The 20,749-nt window shown below is 35.7% G+C and overlaps 1 protein-coding gene across 7 annotated transcripts in view; it reads left to right on the plus strand.

The window, feature by feature from the left end:
- KANSL1L (KAT8 regulatory NSL complex subunit 1 like) overlaps positions 1–20,749 on the plus strand; it is a 148,341-nt gene that overhangs the window by 15,952 nt on the left and 111,640 nt on the right. For all 7 annotated transcript variants that reach the window (XM_032403111.1, XM_032403090.1, XM_032403097.1 and 4 more), the window contains exon 2: positions 2,566–3,682. In XM_032403111.1, the coding sequence (XP_032259002.1) occupies positions 2,595–3,682 (1,088 nt within the window). In that variant the 5' untranslated portion in view covers positions 2,566–2,594. The remainder of the gene's footprint in view (positions 1–2,565; positions 3,683–20,749) is intronic.

Genomic DNA, 20,749 nt, shown 5'->3' on the forward strand with positions numbered 1-20,749 from the left:
AGCATGAACTCATCTTTCTGGACTTGAGATACTGAACAAGAACACCTGGCGTCATCCAAACCCCGAGGATATATTTTTCTCCCAAGAATTTTTTGATTTCGACAGGAGAACCATTCTTCTGAATAACAGTATTGATGGGGAAGTGGGCATACACAGACTTCATCTTGTGATGGAAGTTCAGTGTAATGCCCTTGATCATGTTCTGTACATGACTATAGATAGTGTGAACGGTTGCCAGTTCTTTTGTTTCCCCACCATTTGTCATCTTGGAACCTCTTCTTTTTCTTTCCAAGGAGATTGAGTTCTTTTTTTTTTTTTTAATTTTTAAAAGATTTTATTTGTTTATTTGAGAGAGAACGAGCGGTGGGAAGGGACAAAGGGAGAGAGAGAGAGAAGCAGACTCCCTGCTGAGTAGGGAGCCCGATGTGGGGCTCGATCCCAGGACCTGGAGATCATGACCTGAGCCAAAGGCAGACACTTAACTGACTGAGCCACCCAGGCGCCCTGAGATTGAGTCCTACATTGATGCTCTGGGACCCTTTACAATAACAGTGCATCCCTTCAGAGTGATGTTGACATTTTCTGGAATGTTGACAGTCTGATTGCTGAGAATGGTCTTCATTCTCACAGTAGATGGAGCAAAGAGAGCTTGTGTTTGTATTTTATTTATTTGGTAGCATACTGTACCATTAAAAAAAAACCTTTATATTCTTTTTGAGTTTTGTCCATATTTGTATATTTAGATTTAGGTCATTCTTTTTAACTGCTGTATAGTATTCCATCATGTTTTATTATCCATTCTCTTATTGTTAGATATCTAGATTGCTTTGAAAGCATAGTTTGCTGTTACAAACAATGCTCTCGTGCACCTATGACAAATACATTTTCTACATTATTGTCAAATTCCTGAATCAACTTATAGTCCAAATAGATGTGGGAAATCTTATCATAAGTGATATTTCAGACTTAGAACATTCTTTTCTTTTTTTTTTAAAAAGATTTTATTTGAGAGGAGAGAGAGAGAGACAGAGCATGTGTGGGGTGGAGAGGCAGAGGGAGAGGGAGAAGCAGACTCCCCACTGAGCAGGGAGCCCGATGCAGGGCTCGATCCCAGGACCCCGAGATCATGACCTGTGCTGAAGGCAGATGCTTAACCAACTGAGCCACCCAGGTGCCCCTAAAACATTATTTTCAATTTAGTGATTGGAAAACTGGTCTCTTGCTTTATTAATCTATAATTCCTTCATTACTAGTAAGATTGATTATATGTTTAATGATCTTTTGGATGTCATCTGTGAAGTGTCTGACCAGTTTCCTCATTTGTAGGAGTTCTTTATGTATTCTGGGTATGAATTCTTTTTTATTATATATATTGCCTAAGTCTTCTCCTAGTCTATAACTTGCTTTTAACCCTGTGTATTTTTTTTGTAACTGCATTAGAGCCTTTGTGCCTTTTGTTCCTTTTATCATTCTTGCTAGTCTTTGTAAAGAATCCCCTTTTGGTTTTGTGTTTTCACATAAAAATGAAGGTTATAGAGTTACAGTTAGCACCTGGGACATAAAGTATGGGAGTATGGCCATTTAAATGACTATTAACAATCATGTATTGAAACAAAAATTATGGAGTATCATTCCAGAGTATCTTACAAAACTCCTAATTTTTAATGGTATAAATTTTTTTTCACTATTTAGTCTTCATAATTTTCAATGGTAGACGATTAACTTTTTCAATGAATCAGACTGTATGGTTTTACACTTTTTCTTTTGATAAGATACAATGAAATTTGTTTAATTATGGGATTAATTTTTAGCAGTCATCTGTTACAGTCCCCACTATTTTCCAGGCAGGAGTAACAGCTTTTATAATGATAACTTATGATTATCTGTTTGTGAAAAGGGAAAAAAATATTGCAGATACTTTTTCACGAAAAATTTTGTGCATTGAAGATTAAGCAAGTTTTTGCTATCATATTATTTTTAATAGTTGTGAAATTATACTTTTTTGCGTGTAGTTCAGTTACTTACATCTTCTGATATTATTTAGCTTATTTTAGTTAATATTTATACTGTTCAGATTGTGAAATTTGAGAAATGGAGGTTTTGAGCAGCTTATATTTTATAAAGATAAGTAGTTCTTACTTTGGCTGAAAGTATGGGATTGAGTCACATTTTCAAATATAATTCCCAGATTCCAGGTTGGAATTTTTTTCTTTTGCCTTTCACTAAACATTGTCAAAAAAAAAAAAAAAAAAAAAAAAGAATCTTGAAGTACAGTTGAGGTACATTCACAAGTATTTGTCTAATACTTATTGGGCTAGGTAGTGTGCAACCTTAATTGGAGTTTTTGGTATTGGGCCCACAGTCGGAGTAAAGAATAGTTTAGTCTTTGTTGGATTCCTTATGAATTAAGAAAGAACAGAGATATTGTTAGGAGTTGGGAAATAAAGGAGGAGTTTGGTTCCATTCACATTTTAATCAGAAGCATTGAAAATGTTGCCCTTGGTAAAAGTGTAAGCATGAGCCTTTTTCCTAGATATTTGATCATTTATTTTTACATTATTTTAGGTTTCCAGTAATTATCTGCAGGATTCGCCATGACCCCAGCTCTGAGGGAGGCAGCAACAAAGGGTATCTGCTTTTCATCTTTACCAAGTACCATGGAGTCTGACAAGATGCTATGCATGGAAAGTCCAAGAACTGTAGATGAAAAGCTCAAGGGAGACACTTTGTCTCAGATGCTGGGATTTCCAACTCCTGAACCTACTCTTAACACTAACTTTGTGAATTTAAAACATTTTGGCTCCTCTCAGTCTTCAAAACATTATCAGACAGTTCTTTTAATGAGTTCTAATTCTACATTAAATAAATACAGTGAGAATTACAAACAAAGGAAACTAGGGGAACCCAATTGTAATAAGCTGAAAAACCTACTGTGTAATGGCAGCAATATTCAGCTTAGTAAAATCTGTCATTCTCATTCTGAAGAGTTCATCAAAAAGGAACTTCTGTCAGATACCACAAGCCAGTGCATGACAGATGTACAAATTATTTTGGATTCAAATATAACCAAAGACACTAATGTAGATAAAGTACAACTGCAAAACTGCAAATGGTACCAAAAGAGTGCACTTTTGGATAAAGTTACTGATGATGAAATTAAAAAGGGTTTATTGCACTGTGCTCAAAAGAAAATTGGGCCTGGCCACTCAAATGTGCCTATTAGTTTCTCAGCTGCTGAAAAAGAGGAGGAAGTGAACGCTCGTTTACTTCATTGTGTAAGCAAACAGAAAATTTTACTTAGCCAGGCTAGAAGAACTCAGAAACATTTACAGATGCTTCTGGCAAAGCATGTTGTTAAGCACTATGGTCAACAAATGAAATTTTCTCTGAAACATCAACTCCCTCAAATGAAGATCTTTCATGAACCTACCACAGTTTTGGATAGCAGTTTACCTAAATGCACTGAAATTAAGCCAGAAGTCAACATGTTGACTGCAGAGAATAAATTGTGGAGTGATACAAAAAATGGCTTTGCACGGTGTACAGCTGCAGAAATCCAAAGATTTGCACTGTCTGCTACAGGGCTGTTGTCTCATGTTGAAGAAGGTCTGGATTCTGATGCAACTGATAGCAGCTCTGATGACGATTTGGATGAATATACCGTTAGAAAAAATGTGGCAGTGTAAGTGCAAAATTATTATTAGACCTTTTACTGTTCTGTGTATAGCCGCAGTTTTGTCTTGATTTCATGATACATTAAAAGGAAGTAGATTTTCTAAAATTTTAGTGCCATAATCTTTAAGACATAAAACTTTGGTGAATTTTTAAAATATTTTGTTAAACTACTGTGCGTGAATATATACATACTATTTAAAAATAAGTTACTCAACTGCTCTATCTAGGAAAAACCATAAAGGGATAATGAAAGCTCTTTAGCTAGAAGTAAGCATTTCTCCCATTCTTGAATAGAATAGGCTATGGACAAGGCTTAACATTTTGCTTAAGTGTTTTAGCCAAAATTCAAAAAATTTAGTCTGCACATGGGGAGCCCACATTGGCTTTAGGCTTTAGGAGTTATCAGTTGAGAGTATATCTAAGTTGATCTCCTTTTTTTTTCCCTTTAACTACAGTATTTATATACTCATTGAGTTCATACTTTTCAGCTCTGGTCTTTACCAACTTAGTCAATTTTTGCTGGATTAATATAACCAAAACAAAATTATAATGTCAGCTATTAGATACCTATTGAATGCTTATTATGTGCTGGACGTTGGGGATTCGGTTGTGGGCAAAATATTCACTCTCTACTCTCTTGAGAATATACTTCAAACAAAACAAAACAAAACAAAAACAGAGGTAAAGCAGTTTTGTGTATCACATTGTGTTAATACTCCAGAATAGCCCTATCTGATAGAAGTTTTCTGAGATGATAAAAATGTTCTATATCTGTGTTATCAAATAGACTCATGTGTCTATTGAGCACTTGAAATGTGGCCAGTGTATCTGAGGAACTGAATTTTTAAATTTTATTTAATTTGAATTAAGTTTTTTTAAATAGCCAGCTAGAATATAGTTTTTAATCTAGCTTTGGGGAATCTGTTAATGTCCCTAACTTGATGCAAAATACTGTGTATATATTTTGGGATGAAAAAGTCCATCATTTTTATCAAATTGTCAAAGATGAGTGAGAATTATTACAGAATTAGAAGCTGAACACATTAATTTTTACTAATAAATAGAAGGTCAGTATATCAATTTCTGTGGTAAAGAATAAAATGTAAAACAAAGTGGGCATTTCAGTCTTTTGGTGTTCTGTTATCACTATGTTTGAAATGTGTTTGAATGTGGGAGCTAATACTGAGCACATATTTTTTTCTGGCATTGTGATATTTACATATGATATATTATTTAATCCTTTCAACAACCATGGGAGGTGATTGTTGTTATCCTTATTTAAGAAGAAATAGTCTGCATGGTTAAGTAACTTGCCCATGGTCAAAAAGCCAAATAATTGATGGGGCTAGGATTATTGTCCATGTGTGGAAGACTTCAAACCAATGTTCTTGCTATTGGGCCATGCAACTTTGTCAACCTAGAATTCATTGATGCTTATAGCCACAAGAATTATTAAGCACATGTGCTCTGAAAGAAGTCCAGAAATTTACCAATTTTTATATTTATAATGCTTTTGAAGAAATTTAATTTAATAAAATTTAGTAGATAAATTTAGTAAATTACTTACTTTTTGTTGTTGTTGAGGACAGCTAATGGGCAGGTTTGACTCTTTTAAGCTAGAAACAAAAATCAGAAAATCATGTCTTCCTAGACTATTTTGACCTTCATTAGGATTTTCTTTCATTGATCTCCTATAGTACTTAATCTGCCATACAATTTATCATTAAATCATATTTTGTCCTGTGTGACTTGCTAATATACCTATTAGTCTTAATAGCCCAACACCTAGTAAGGATGGAAACCACATTTTAAACCTTAAAAAAAAAAATCTTATATACCAAGCATATGATTACTGATTGGTCAAGACATTTTAAGATTTGCATTTACTCGGGGCGCCTGGGTGGCTCAGTTGTTAAGCGTTTGCCTACGGCTCAGGTCGTGATCCCAGGGTCCTGGGATCGAGCCCCGCATCGGGCTCCCTGCTCTGCGGGAAGCCTGCTTCTCCCTCCCCCACTCCCCATGCCTGTGTCCCCTCTCTCGCTCTCTCTCTCTGTCAAATAAAAAATTAAATCAAAAAAAAAAAAAAAAAAAAAAGATTTGCATTTACTCCTTGAATTTAGTCAGAGAACACTAATTTTAGACATTTATATAAAACATAAATAGGGAGATTCAGACTATTAAAAAAATTTTTATACAAAGCATCAAGCAATATTCGTCTCTTTTCTTGTCAGCTTCACTAGTTTATTGATGAAAATTGAAGTAAAGTAGTCTGGAAAAAAGTTGGGTTCAGGCTTTGAAAGTTTATTTCTCATTCTATCTTTCTTTTTTTTTGTAATCAGTTGGAAGGCGCAGGAACACCAGACATGCATTTTAGGAAAATAAAGAATCTAAGAAGTTTAATATTAAGATATATACTTTTAACATCTTGCATTATTGACCATTTAATATTAGGTTATTAAAGCTCATATCTATATTCTGGATTCTCAGGTTATACTCATCTGATCAATTCAAATCAGTAATACAAAATTCATATAATAATTATTTGATTTCTTTAGTTCACTGAATTATTTGATAATTGTTTAGGTTTTTATGTTTGTTTTTTGCTATTTGAACTCTATTTGCGTTTCTTGATTTTATATACTTCCTGCAAAATTGGATATTAACTTTGTTTTGAATATTTTTACTAATGTGAAGAGATTTCTTGTAGAAAAGATTGTTTCTCAACATTTTATTAATTTTGATGCTTACTGAATTTTGAGAATAACACAACTTTTAAGTATTTGTATCTTTTGATGTAAATGTAAAAATGGTTTCTGTTTTTTTAAACTGGAATTAGTGCTGTTTCAGTTTAAGTTCACTCAGTAATTTAATACATTTATTCTGATATAAGGTGTTTTTTAAGTTTATTTTTTATTTTTTTAAGTTTATTTTTCTTTACATTTCTGGAAATTGATTTTTCAAATGTAGATGAATATTTTTATTTATTTATTTATTTTAAAGATTTTATTTATTTGTCAGAGAGCACAAGCAGGAGGAGTGGCAGGCAGGGGGAAAAGCAGGCTCCCTGATGAGCGGGGACCCCGATGCGGGACTCAGTCCCAGGACCCTGGGATCATGACTTGAGTCAAAGGCAGCTGCTTAACCAACTGAGCCACCCAGGCATCCCTAGATGAATATTTTTAATGAATGAAGTTCAGAATTAAACCTTAAACATAAAATAGGTAAAAGTATGCATTTTGTGGACCTAAATTTTTAAGTGAGTGCTAACACAATTAAATTTTTTTTATATCTACTGAATATGAATAGACTTCTCAATTTAATTATAAGGTCTACAATGGCAAATACTACAGTTTACTTCAACTTAATTTTAAGTAACTTAAGAGCAAATACCACTTTTTCTGTCATTGTATACCTACTGCCTAGCATTGTCTACTTTTTAGTGTTTTTTTTTTTTTTGTATATGTTGACTAAATGAATTTTTCTGTATTTGAATATGCAGTTTTGAAGATATAAAAATTGTGGTTGGCAATCTATGAAATTTCTCTCCATATATGTTTATCTTTTCTTCTTCCATTCTGTAGTTTATTTTTACTTTATTTCCCCCACTTTCTTCCTTTGTCTCCAGTACTAAACTGGCCACAAGATGTATCTTATAGGGGTGCCTGGGTGGCTCAGTTGGTCAAGCGACTGCCTTCTGCTCAGGTCATGATCCCAGGGTCGTCGGATCGAGCCCCGCGTCGGGCTCCCTGCTCAGCGGAGAGCCTGCTTCTCCCTCTCCCTCTGCATGCCGCTCTGCCTACTTGTGCTCTCTCTCTCTGTGTCAAATAAATAAAATCTTAAAAAAAAAAAAAAGATGTATCTTATACATCTTAGAACCAGCATTGTGTATGTATTCAATGAACGAATGAATGAAATACATGACAAAAGATAGACCTTTAAAAGTAACTGTTTTATTATAATACTTAACATTTGTAACTTTTAAAAATTGGTAAGTAAAATATATTTATCTTAAAAAACCTTAGATTATATTATTATAAATGCTTTTTTAAGTTTAAATTTTTTTTTTAAATTTTTTTTGAGATTTTATTTATTTATTTGACAGCAAGAGACACAGTGAGAGAGGGAACACAAGCAGGGTGGGTGGGAGAGGGAGAAGCAGGCTTCCCACTGAGCAGGGAGCCCGATGCAGGGCTCGATCCCAGGACCCTGGGATCATGACCTGAGCCGAAGGCAGACGCTTAACAACTGAGCCACCCAGGCGCCCCACCATTGTTATTTTAAATATGTATTTGACTTGCCCCTTTTCCCTCCAAAAATGTAGGCAATGGATTAATTCATAATGCCATTACTAATTATCTTAAAAATAACTTGTGGTTTAGAGACTAGTGTACATTAGAAAAAATTTTTTAAAGCCATTTTCCTTTGGAAAGGAAATAGGATTTTAGGGTTTTTGTTGGTTTGAGATATAATCCTTATACTATAATAAGAACAGAACCACCCCCAGTATCTGTTCTTTGGTGAAGCAGCACAGGTTTTGGACCTCCTTGTGTTAGAGTCATGCATGGCTTGCTCTGTGACCCTGAGCAAAGATTAATATTATTATTATTTTTTTAAGATTTTTTATTTTTTTTAAGTAATCTCTATACCCAAACTGGGGCTTCAACTCACTGGTCTGAGATCAAGAATCACATGCTCTTCTGACTAAGCAAGACGGGTGCCCTGAGGTTAATATTATTCTTAAACCTTTGAATCAGATTCCTTTGATCTACCTTAAAGAGTTCTAGAGATAATTAGATGAAACATTAAATATAAAATGCCTTTATATAAATATAAAGGTACTGATTTGAAAGCTAATAAAGAGTGTCTTATCAAGCAATTTAGTATTGTGAGAGACTGGAGCTTTATTCCATGAGAAACTTGGGGAGCCAGTGTAAAATACATGCTTGAGTTAATTTGAGAGGTGAGGAAACTGGTGTATTTGTACAGCAGGTCACAGTTACTAAGTGAAGGCTGTTCCTGGTTGTGTCAAATCCCTCACCCTTTTCTTCTGCCACTTGGGTGACAAATCAGGCTCAAGCAACAACAAAAAAAGCCCTGGGTCAAAGAAATGCAGGTGCTAGCGTTTGGAAGTCAGGTCTTTGTGTGCTGAACTGGTAAGTGTCAGGGGATATAGGTGGGTCACTGACAGACTCTGCTACAATTATGTTCCCTCTCATCTGGTGGTAAAACCTTAGAGTTCTAACATTTCGTGTCATCTGGGAAACGATGATCAGTTACTTTCATCTAGGATACATATGAGAATACTCACAGATTTTGACACAGACATATTCTGATCCTCCAAAGTTGTAAAAAAGGAAGAAACATAAGGTTAAGTCTTGTTTTATTTGACGAAACCTGAGAGTATCTTCCAAATCACCCAGGTGTCTTGGGTGTGGAGAGAAAAGTCTCTTTGTTTCCCCAAATTAGTCCCCATATATTCAAATTTCTTTGAGTTTTTACTTTGGTGTAAATTGGCAGTCTATTTTTTTTTAAGATTTTATTTATTTGAGAGAGAGAGAGTGCGTGCGTGCATAAATGGGGTGGAGGGGCAGAGGGAGGGGGAGAAGCAGACTCCCTGCTGAGCAGGGAGCCCTCCATCCCCTACCACAGTGGTACTGTATAGACACATTATCACTCAAAGTCCATAGTTTACAGTAGGGTTCGCTTTTGGTGTTACATATTCTATGGGTTGGATAAACATATATGACATATATCTACCATCGTAGTATCATACAGAATAGTCACTGCCCTACAGATCCTCTGTGTTCTGCCTATTTATCCTTCCCTCCCTCCAATCCCTGACAACCACTAATCTTTTTACTGTCTCCATAGTTTTGCCTTTTCTAGAGTCACAGGGTTGGAATCATACAGTGTGTAGCGTTTTCACATTGCCTCCTTTCACTTAGTAATATGCATTTAAGTTTTCTTGATGTATTTTCCTGACATGATAGCATATTTCTAGTGCTGAATAATATTCTGTTGTTTGGATGTACCACAGTTTACTTATCTATTCACCTGTTGAAAGATGTCTTGGTTACTTCCAGGCTTTGGAAATTATGAATAAAACTGCTATAAATATTTATGTGCAGGTTTTTGTGTGGACATAAATTTTCAGTTTATTTGGGTAAATACCAAGAAGTGCAATTGCTGGATTGTATGGTAAGAGTATATTTAGTTTTGTAAGAAGTTGCCAAACTTTCTTCCAAAGTGGCTATACTATTGCATTCCGATGAACAGTGAATGAGATTGCTATCGCTCCACATCTTTGTCAGCATTTGATGTTAGGGTTGGATTTTGGTTATTCCACTAGGTGTATAGTGGTATCTTACTGTTGCTTTAATTTGCAATTCGCTAATGACATACAATGTTGAGCATTTTTTAATATGCTTACTTGCCATATCTGTATGTTCTTTGGTGGGGTATCCAGATCTCTGCCTATTTTTAATTGGGTTGTCCATTTTATTATTGTTGAGAAATAAGATATAGACAGAATTGATTGGGATTTCATTGAATCAAGTTGGAAAAAGCTGACATATTAACAATATTGTATCTTTGAATATGGAATATTTAGTTCTTTGATATCTTTCATCAGAGCTTTAAAGTTTTCCTCATATGGATCTTGCGTATATTTTGTAAGACTTATACCTAAGTATTTCATTTATGGGTTTGCTAATGTAAATGGTAATATGTTTTTAATTCAGATTCCACTTGTATATTGCTGGTATGTAGGAAAGCAGTTGACTTTTGTATATTAACTTTGTATCCTGCAACCTTGCTATAATCACTTATTAGTTGCAGGGGTTTTTGTGTGTAATTCTTCTGGATTTTTCTATAGATAATCATGTCATCTGTGAACAAAAAGTTTTATTTCTTCCTTACACACCTTGTGTTTCTTTTATTTCCTTTTCTTATTGCATTAGCTAGGGTTTCTACTATGATGTTGAAAAATGTGAAGTGAGGGGGATATATTGCCTTGTTCTTAATCTTAGTGGGAAAACTTCTGGTTTCTCACCATTAAAAATATGATGTAGCTGTAGGTTTTTGGCAGGTTGAGGAAATTCTCTGTATTCCTGGTTAACTGAGAGTTTTTGTTTTTTTAGTAAAACTGAGAGTTTTTATCCTGAATAGGTGTTGAATTTTGTGAAATGCTTTTTGTGTATCTATTGATAAGACGATGTGATGGATTATATTAATTGATTTTTGAATATTGAGCTAGTCTTGCATACCTGGGATAAATCCCACTTGGTCATGGTATATAAGTCTTTTTATACGTTGTTGAATTTAATTTGCTAATATTTTGTTGAGGATTTTTGTAGCTATCTTCATGAGAGATAATGATCTGTAGTTTTCTTTGTAATGTCTTTGGTTTTGGTATTAGGGTAATGCTGGCCTCAAAGAATGAGTTAGGAAGTAGTCCCTCTGCCTCTATCTTCTGAAAGAGATTTTAGAGGACTGGTAAAATTTCTTCCTTAAATTTTTAGTAGAATTTACCAGTGAACCTATTTAGGCCTGGTACTTTATCTTTTGGAAGGCTATTAAATATTGATCCAATTTATTTTTTTAAAAGATTTTTTTTTATTTTATTTATCTGTTTGAGAGGGGGATTGAGAGTGAGTAAGAGGGAGAGGGAGAGAGAATCTGAGGCAAACTCCACGCTGAGCTCAGAGCCTGACGCGGGGCTCGATCCACGACCAGGAGATCATGACCTGAGCTGAAACAAAGACCCTTAACCAACTGAGCCACCCAGGTACCCCTGATCCAGTTTCTTTAATAGATATACGGCTATTCAGGTTGTCTATTTCTTCCTTTTTAAAATTTACATATTTTATTTATAACAAACCCAGGAGTATTTTTTTTAAGTTTTTATTTAAATTCCAATTATTTAACATACAGTGTAACATTAGTTTCAGGTGTACAGTATAGTGATTCAGCACTTCCATATAATACCCAGTGCTCATCACAACTGCGCTTCTTAATCCCCATTACCTATTTAATTCACCCCTCTACCCACCTCCCTGTCTATTTCTTCTTGTATGAGTTTTGGTAGATTGTGCATTTCAAGGAATTGGCCATTTCATCTAGGTTATCAAATTTCTGGACTTAGAGTTGTTCGTAATATTCCTTTATTATCCTTTTAATGTCCATAGGATCTGTGGTGATATTTCCTCTTTCCTTTCTAATGTTAGGAGTTTGTGTCATCTTTTTTTTCTATTTAGTCTGGCTAGAGACTTATTGATTTTATTGATCTTTAAGAAGAACCATTTTTTTTTTGGTTTTGTTGATTTTCTCAATTTTGTATTTTCAGTTTTATTGATTTCTCTAGTTTTTATTATTTCTTTCCTTCTAGTTACTTTGGGTTTAATATACTCTTCTTTTTCTAGTTTCCTGAAGTGGAACCTTGGGTGATTGGTTTTAGATTTTTATTTTTATTTATTTATTAAAAAGATTTTATTTATTTTATTTATTTTTTTTTAAAGATTTTATTTATTTATTTGATAGAAAGAGACACAGCGAGAGAGGGAACACAAGCATGGGGAGTGGGAGAGGAAGAAGCAGGCTTCCCGCGGAGCAGGGAGGCCGACGTGGGGCTCCATCCCAGAACCCTGGGATCATGACCTGAACTGAAGGCAGCCACTTAACGACTGAGCCACCCAGGCGCCCCAAAAAGATTTTATTTATTTATTTGACAGAGAGAGACACAGCGAGAGAGGGAACACAAGCATGGGGAGTAGGAGAGGGAGAAGCAGGATTCCCGCCTGTCAGGGAGCCTGATGTGGGGCTCGATCCCAGGACCCTGGGACCATGACCTTAGCTGAAGGCAGATGCTTAACGACTGAGCCACCCAGGCGCCCCTGGTTTTAGATTTTTAAAAAGTTTTCTAATAATGCATTTAATGCTATAAATTGTGTAACTTTCTCTTACTGTTCCCCATAAGGACTGTTTTCACTGCATCCTACAAGTTTTGGTGGCTTATATTTGCATTTTCATTGCTCATGGTATTTTAAAATTTATCTTCAGATTTCTTCTTTGTCCCATGCATTACTTAAAAGTGTATAGTTTAGTCTTCAAGTATTTAGGGGATTTTTCAGTTAGCAGTGTTTTTGTTTTGTTTATTTATTTATTTATTTGTTTTTTAGTAATCTCTACACCCAACATGGGGCTCGAACCCATGACCTGGAGATCAAAAGACACATGCTCTTACAACTGAACCAGCCAGGCACCTCTGTTTGTTATTGATTTCTAATTTAATTCCATTGTGGTCTGACAGCAGATATTGTGTGATTTCTATTTATTTTTTATTTTTTTAAGATTTATTTATTTATTTGAGAGAGCATAAGCAGGAGAGACAGAGGGAGAGGAAGAGAGAATCTCAAGCGGACTCCACACTAGCATGGAGCTGAACGCGGGGCTCAATCTCAGCATCCTGAGATCACGACCTCAGCCGAAACCAAGAGTCAGATGCTTAACCAACTGCGCCACCCAGGCGACCCGATTTCTATTTTTTAAAATTAAAGTTTGTTTTATGGCCCAGAATGTAGTTTCTTTTATGTTCCTTGTTAACTTGAGAAGAATGTGTAATCTGCTCTTGTTGCATGACGTAGGCTGTCAATGTCTGTTACGTCTAGTTGATGAATGGTTCAGCTGTATCCTTACTGGTTTTCTGCCTGTTGGATCCATGCATTTCTGATAGAGTGAGTGTTATAGTCTTCAACTAAAATAGTGGATTCATTTATTTCTCATTGCAGTTCTGTCAGTTTTTGCCTCACATAGTTTGATGCTCTTTTGTTAGGCACATACACATTAAAGATTGTTATCTTCTTGGAGGTAGACCTTTTTATTTTACTGTAATCCCCCCTTTATTCATGATAACTTTTCTTGCTGTGAAGTCTGCTCTGTCTGAAATTAATATAGCTACTACTGGTTTCTTCTGGTTCATGTTAGCATGCCATAACTTTCTCCATCTCTTTACTTTTAATCTGTATGTGTTTTTATATTAAAGTTGGTTTTTTATGGATAACATATAGTTAGGTCTTGTTTTTTGATCCACTCTGACAATCACTGTCTTTTAATTGGTATAGTTAGACCATTGATGTTTAAAGTGATTACTGATGTAGTAGGTTAATATCCTACTATATTTGTCACTGTTTTCTATTTGTTGCCCTTGTTCTTTGTGCCTATTTTTGTCTTCCACACTTTTTCTGACTTTTGGGTTTTAACTGAACATTTTATATGATTCCACTTTTTTTCCTTTCTTAGAATATCAATTATACTTTCTAAAAAACTCTTTTTAGTGGTAATGCACCTGGGTGTCACAGTTGGTTAAGCATCCGACTCTTGAGTTTGGCACAGGAGCCCTGTGTCAGCTCCACACTCAATGGGGAGTGTGCTTAAGATTCTCTCCCTCTCCCTCTGCTCACATGCGCATATGCACTCTCTCTCTCTCAAATAAATAAATAAATCTTAAAAAAAATGCCCTCTTTTTAGTGGTTACATTTATAGTTAATCCAAGTTTTCTTTCAAAGAACCCTGTAGGTACCTTATAATGACAATCCTAATTCTTTACTCTCATTTTTTGTATCACTTCTGTTATTCCTTTCACTCATGCATAGCATATATAGGCATATATAAGCATACACATATGCATGAGCACATTCATAATGTATTAAATTGTTGCTATTACTATTTTGAACAGGTTTGTTACCTGTTAGATCCATTAAGTGTAAGAAAAATAAAGTTAGTATTTTATCTTCACTTATTCTCCAGTGTTCTTTCTCTCTTTATGTAGATCTGTTTCTGACCTGTGTAATTTTCCTTCTCTCTGAAAAACTTCTTTTAACATTTGGTATATAGGCAAATGATGTCAGTATAATGACAAATTTGATGTGGGTTTTTTTTCAAGCACTTCAAACACGTTAATGTTTCGGAATGACCAGGGGCAAGCCTTTTCACAACTAAAGAGAAATCCTTAGTGGTATAAGAAAAATGCCAGAAATTCTGTAAAAGTAACCTTCCTATAGTGCAGTAAGTTGCTAGTTTATTGGCTTAAAATATTCTATGTTAAAAGATCTGAAGAAGTTGCAGGTTGCTTTGCAGAAATTGTGAAGATAGTTCCCTTGTGTTTAAAAGAAATTACTGATGAAGGCTATCTCTAGATGATATTTTTAATTTCTATTAAACTGGTCTCAGGGTACCTGGGTGGCTCAATCGTTAAACGTCTGCCTTCGGCTCAGGTCATGATTCTAGGGTCCTGGGATCGAGCCTCGCATCAGGCTCCCTGCTTAGCGGGAAGCCTGCTTCTCCCTCTCCCACTCCCCCTGCTTGTGTTCCCTCTCTTGCTGTGCCTTTCTCTGTCAAATAAATAAATAAAATCTTAAAAACAAAACAAAACAAAACTGGTCTCTATTAGAAGTGAATGTCTTTAAGGACCCACATCAAAAGAAGTATGAGCTCCAGGATATGAAACTTTAAAGGGTGGACTGACTTATTCTTGATACAAAACTGCACTAATATTTTTATAAGGATTGTTATTATTTTGTTAGAACTCAGATTTTAAAATTCCATTGATTTTGAGTTGTCTGGCTCTAATTCTGTTTTCTCCATAAGTTCAGCTATTTTTATTTTACCGAGCAGAAATACCTGTACTCAATTACAGTTTTGTGGTACTCACTTTGAGTAACGAGGGTAGTCTGATCATTTTTTATCTCATTTCTTTTCAGTGCCCATCATAGTGGCTTGCAAGACCACCACTAGCCCGTTTTTGTGCAAAAGAAAGATGTGCTTCTTCTTCTGGGCAGATTTAGATTTGTAGCTGCAGGTTTAAAATGTAGAATTCTTGCTGGATTTTAGCACTACTTGTACTTTCAGCTGGGCCTTTGTGCACTGTATAGTTTGGAAACACTGTGTAGTGGCTTGGCTTCCTGAACGAAAGAGACATTGCACACCTACACACACACACACACACACACACACAGTGCTTGTTAAACTGCTGACATGCCTAACTTCAGACTATTCCTTTAGCATATATGTTTTGATTAGTTAAAAAATTCATTTATTTTCTTATATGTTCCTAGTTGTCAATGTTTGATGTTATGCAAGGATTTTAAAAACACAGTTAAGACTATTTAGCAGAACATTAACTTTCAAAATTCTTTCCATACAAGAGAAAGGGGGCTTTGGGGTGCCCGGGTTGCCCTTCAGTTAAGCGTCTGCCTTCAGCTCAGTCATGATCCCAAGGTCCTGGGATTGAGTCCCACATAGGGCTCCCTGCTCAGCAGGGAGTCTGCTTCCCCCTCTGCCCCTCCCCCTGCTCATGCATGTTCTCTCTCTCTCAAATAAATACAAAAAATCTTAAAAAAAAATAAAGAGAAAAGGGGTTGTTTTGATACTATGCATAAATATTCCCTAAACTCTCTTACTCTCTCTTCATTTCTTTGGCTGGGGAGATGGGGCAGATAGGTGGTAGGGGAACAAGCCTAAATTTGCCAATTTGATGTGTGAATTCTTTTAAACTTATACTGAAATTTTCAGTTTAGGCAATTGACACACTGGATACTGCCAGAATTCTAGGCAGAATTATACAATATATTATGATTATTCTTGTTCCCTTTCATTTCTAATGTCTTTTCAAGTTCCAGTCTCAGATTGTCCTTGGACATTCTAAACCCCACGCCTTAACTTAGTTTATCACCATGCCAAAATTTTGTAGAGTTCACAGCTGTTTTTTTTATTTTTGTTTGCTTTTTTATTTTTTCTGTGTGTGTATACAACTAGGTGGTAGAATATTAATGTTGTTAAGTTGTATGTCAATGAGGCATAATCTTAAGGGCAATGAACATTTTATTTATTTTTGTTTATTTTTTTAAAGATTTTATTTATTTGACAGAGACAGCTAGAGAGGGAACACAAGCAGGGGGAGCAGGAGAGGGAGAAGCAGGCTCCTGAGCAGGGAGCCTGATGCAGGGCTCAATCCCAGGACCCTGGGATCATGACCTGAGCCAAAGGCAGACACTTAACGACTGAGCCACCCAGGTGCCCTGGCAATGAACATTTTTTTTTTTTAAGATTTTATTTATTTATTTGAGAGAGAGAGAATGAGAGAGAGAGAGAGAGCACATGAGAGGGGGAAGGGTAAGAGGGAGAAGCAGACTTCCCGCTGAGCAAGGAGCCTGATAACGGGACTCAATCCTGGAACTCCAGGATCATGACCTGAGCTGAAGGCAGTCGCTTAACCAACTGAGCCACCCAGGTGCCCCGGCAATGAACATTTTAAATGAGAACTTGTTAACCTAAGTGATTCTTATAGCATAAAATAATTTTGAGGGAGGGGTACATTAGTTAAGTTATATGCTAAGGTGTATTAGCAAGAAGACCTCAACATGAAAGGGTAGAATTTATATTTCTTTCATTTCATAGTCAAGGATTAGGTATGTTTCACAGGGTTTTGCAGGGACCTGTTGGCTTTGCTATCCCCTAGGATGTTGCCCTTGCCTGCACTGTTGAAATTTATTCACCAGTTGTTCATCTGGTTTTAACACACAAACATTTTTTAATGTCAAGACCAGAGGTTGCATGCATTAATTTGGCTCACATCTGATTGTCAGGGACCTAGTGACATACTCACAACTAATTGCTGGTAAGACTGGGAAATATGAGCTACCATGAGCTTGGCTAAAATTGAACAGGTTCTTTTATCAAAAAAGAGGAGACTAGATAATGAGGGAAAATAAGCAGTCTGTTTGGTTTGCCTCTTTGGTCACCCAAATATCCATACACTCCCTTCTCATAGGGAAAACACGTCCATTCCTCAAGGATGACAATTCAAAGTCATATTCATTAGGTGGAGTAATGTCCTTTCAGTCAGGTCCAGATATCGTTCATTATGATGTGGTGACCTATAAATGAATAGACAAGTTTTCCAACCCTCTTAACCTCTTGTTTCTTGTATGTATACATAAGAGTAGAGACAGGAAAGCTACAATAAAAACTCCCACTGGGAAAAAAAAAATGAGATACACATGATAGGTCCTTACAGTAATTAATTAGTAAGACATCTTTTTCTGGAAGTGCAGCAAGGTCTTGGTAGAATCCTAAATTGGCTTTGTCCGTTGTCCTCCGTAGTCTCTTGACTTTGCTCTTTGGGAATTATTCCTTATCCATTATGCTTTGTGTTTATATCTGCAGTGAATGTTCGAGAGTGTACCCTTAAGTGGAGGCTGTACTGCATTCTCCCCTTGCTTCCTGTTGGTGCAGATTTGGGCTTCCCAGGTAGAGGATGTTAGGTTTGTGGTATTTTTTGCTACTAGAGTTCCCTCAAAAATGTGGATTTCCATTCTGTTTGCCTCTAGTCAGTTATATGTGAAAATACCACAGCTAAAGATCTCATTTGTTCATAGTTGTTGAGCCTACAGACTAATTTACTATTTTCCTCAGACCATCCAACTCTCCCGCATTTAATGACTGCTACCTTGAGACCACCTGAAACAGTACATTTGGGTGGGAATTAATCTTAACTTTTGCTCCTAGGTTTGTTCTTAGTTGTGTGGCTTAGAACTCTTAAGAGAGATTCTTGAAATAACATTTTTTGTTGCCAGTTATGGAGAAGCAGTTAGTTGGTTTTTGCATTCCTTTAAGGCCCCATATGGGTTAGTTAAAATGTTATTTATTTCCTTTATTTATATGACCCTAGCTGTCAATGTTTGATGTTATGCGAGGATTTTTATTTTATTTTTTTCTTTAAAGATTTAATTATTTATTTTAGAGAGAGAGTGCGAGCAGGAAGAGGGGCAGAGAAAAAGAAGCAGACTCCACACTAAGTGCAGAGTCTGTCATGGGGCTCGATCCCACAACCCTGAGATATTGACCTGAGCCAATATCAAGAGTCCCACCCTTAACCGACTGAGCCACTTAAGTGCCCCTGTTATGCAAGGGTTTAAAAAGCATAGTTAACATAGTTAAATGTAGTATTCATATAGTCTTTTACCTGTTCAAGGATAAGGTTTTGGTTTTGGTTTTTGGTGTTTGTTTTGTTTTTTTGTTTTGTTTTGTTTTTTTCTACTAAAGGATAATAGAATCTTTCAACAAATGGTTCAGGAACTCAATACCGCCCCCCCCCCCCAAGAATCTGAATTCTTATCTCGCACATACACAGAAATTATCTTTGAATTGGATTATAGATCTAAAAGCCAAAACTCTGAAACTCCTTGAACTTTTAGACTCATGAATAAATCTATGACTTTGTGTTAGGGAAAGATCTCTTAGGATATAAAAATATCCATAAGAGGAAAGTTTGATAAATTGGGCTTCATTGAGATTAGAATCTTTTTTGCTCAAAAGACACTATTAGGAAAATGAAAGGCAAGCTATAGACTGGGAATTACAAATATTTCAAATACACATAGTTTGACACAGGTCTTATATCAATAAAAAGATAACCCAATTAAATATGAGCCAAAGATTTGAACAGATAATTAAAGGAAGTCATAATCCCTGGGAAGCATAGGAAGCATATAAAAATACTCTCTACATCAGGAACTGATGTCCTGAGGTCCATGTACCAAGGCTGGCCCATTGCCTGTTACTTTCTTTTTAAAAAAAATTATTTTTATTTTATATTTTTAATTGAAGTATAGTTGATGAACAATGTTACATTAGTTTCAGGTGTACAACATAGTGGTTCCACAATTTTATACATTATACAATGCTCACCATTGATAAGTGTTGTTACCATCTGTCACCATACAAAGTTATTATAATATTATTGACTGTATTCCCTATGTTGTACCCTTTTTTATGACTCATTTATTTTAGAACTGGAAATTTGTACTCTTAATCCCCTTCACCTATTCTCCCCATCCCCCCAACCTCCTCCCCTCTGGCAACCACCAGTTTGTTCTCTGTATTAGTCTGTTTCTGTTTTTGTTTGTTAACTTCTTTTTTAGATTCTACATATAAGTGAAATCATATGGTATCTGCCTTTCTCTACCTGACTTATTTCACTTAGTATAATACCCTCTAGCTCTATCTGTGTTTTCAAAATGGCAAGATTTTGTTCTTTTTTTATGGCTGAGTAATATTCCTCTGTGTGTGTGTGTGTGTGTGTGTGTGTGTGTGTGTGTGTGTGTGACATATTTATTCACCTATCAATGGACACTTAGATTGCTTCCTTATCTTGGCTATTGTAAATAATGCTACAGTAAATATAGGGGTGCATATATCTTTTTGAATTAGTGTTTTTATTTTCTTTGGTAAATACCTGGCAGTGGAACTACTGGATCATTCAATTTTTAATTTTTTGAAGGACCTCCATACTATTTTCCATTGTGGCTACACCAGTTTACATTCTTACCAACAGTGCATGAGAGTTTCCTTTTCTCCATATTCTCACCAACATTTATTCTTGTCTTTTTGATACTAGCCATTCTGATTGGTGTGAGGTGATATCTCATTGTGGTTTTGATTTGCATTTCCCTTATGATTAGTGATATTTAGCATCTTTTCATATATCTGTTGACTATTTGTATGGCTTCTTTGAATAAATGTCTGTTGAGGTCCTTTGCCCATTTTTAAATCTGATTATTAGTTTCTTTGGTGTTGAGTTTTATGAATTCCTTATATATTTTGAACATTAACCCCTTTTCAGATGTATCATTTGCAAATATCCTCTCCCATTTGGTAGGTTGCTCCCATTTTGTTTTGTTGATGGTTTCCTTTATTATGCAAAAGTTCTTAGTTTGATGTAGTCCCAATGCAGTATTTGCTTTTGTCACCTTTACCTGAGGAAACATATCCAGAAAAATGTTAAGTCCAGTGACCAAGAGATTACTGCCTGTGTTTTCTTTTAAGAATTTTATGGTTTCAGGTCCTATATTTAAGTTTTTAATCCATTTTGAGTTTATTTTTGTGTATGATGTAAGAAAATGGTCTAGTTTGGGGCACCTGGGTGGCTCAGTCGTTAAGCGTCTGCCTTCGGCTCTGGTCGTGATCCCAGGGTCCTGGGATCGAGCCTCGCATCAGGATCCCTGCTTAGCGGGAAGCC

The sequence above is a fragment of the Phoca vitulina genome, unplaced genomic scaffold (genome assembly GCF_004348235.1).
Source record: "Phoca vitulina isolate PV1807 unplaced genomic scaffold, GSC_HSeal_1.0 scaffold1, whole genome shotgun sequence".
Taxonomy (NCBI): domain Eukaryota; kingdom Metazoa; phylum Chordata; class Mammalia; order Carnivora; family Phocidae; genus Phoca; species Phoca vitulina.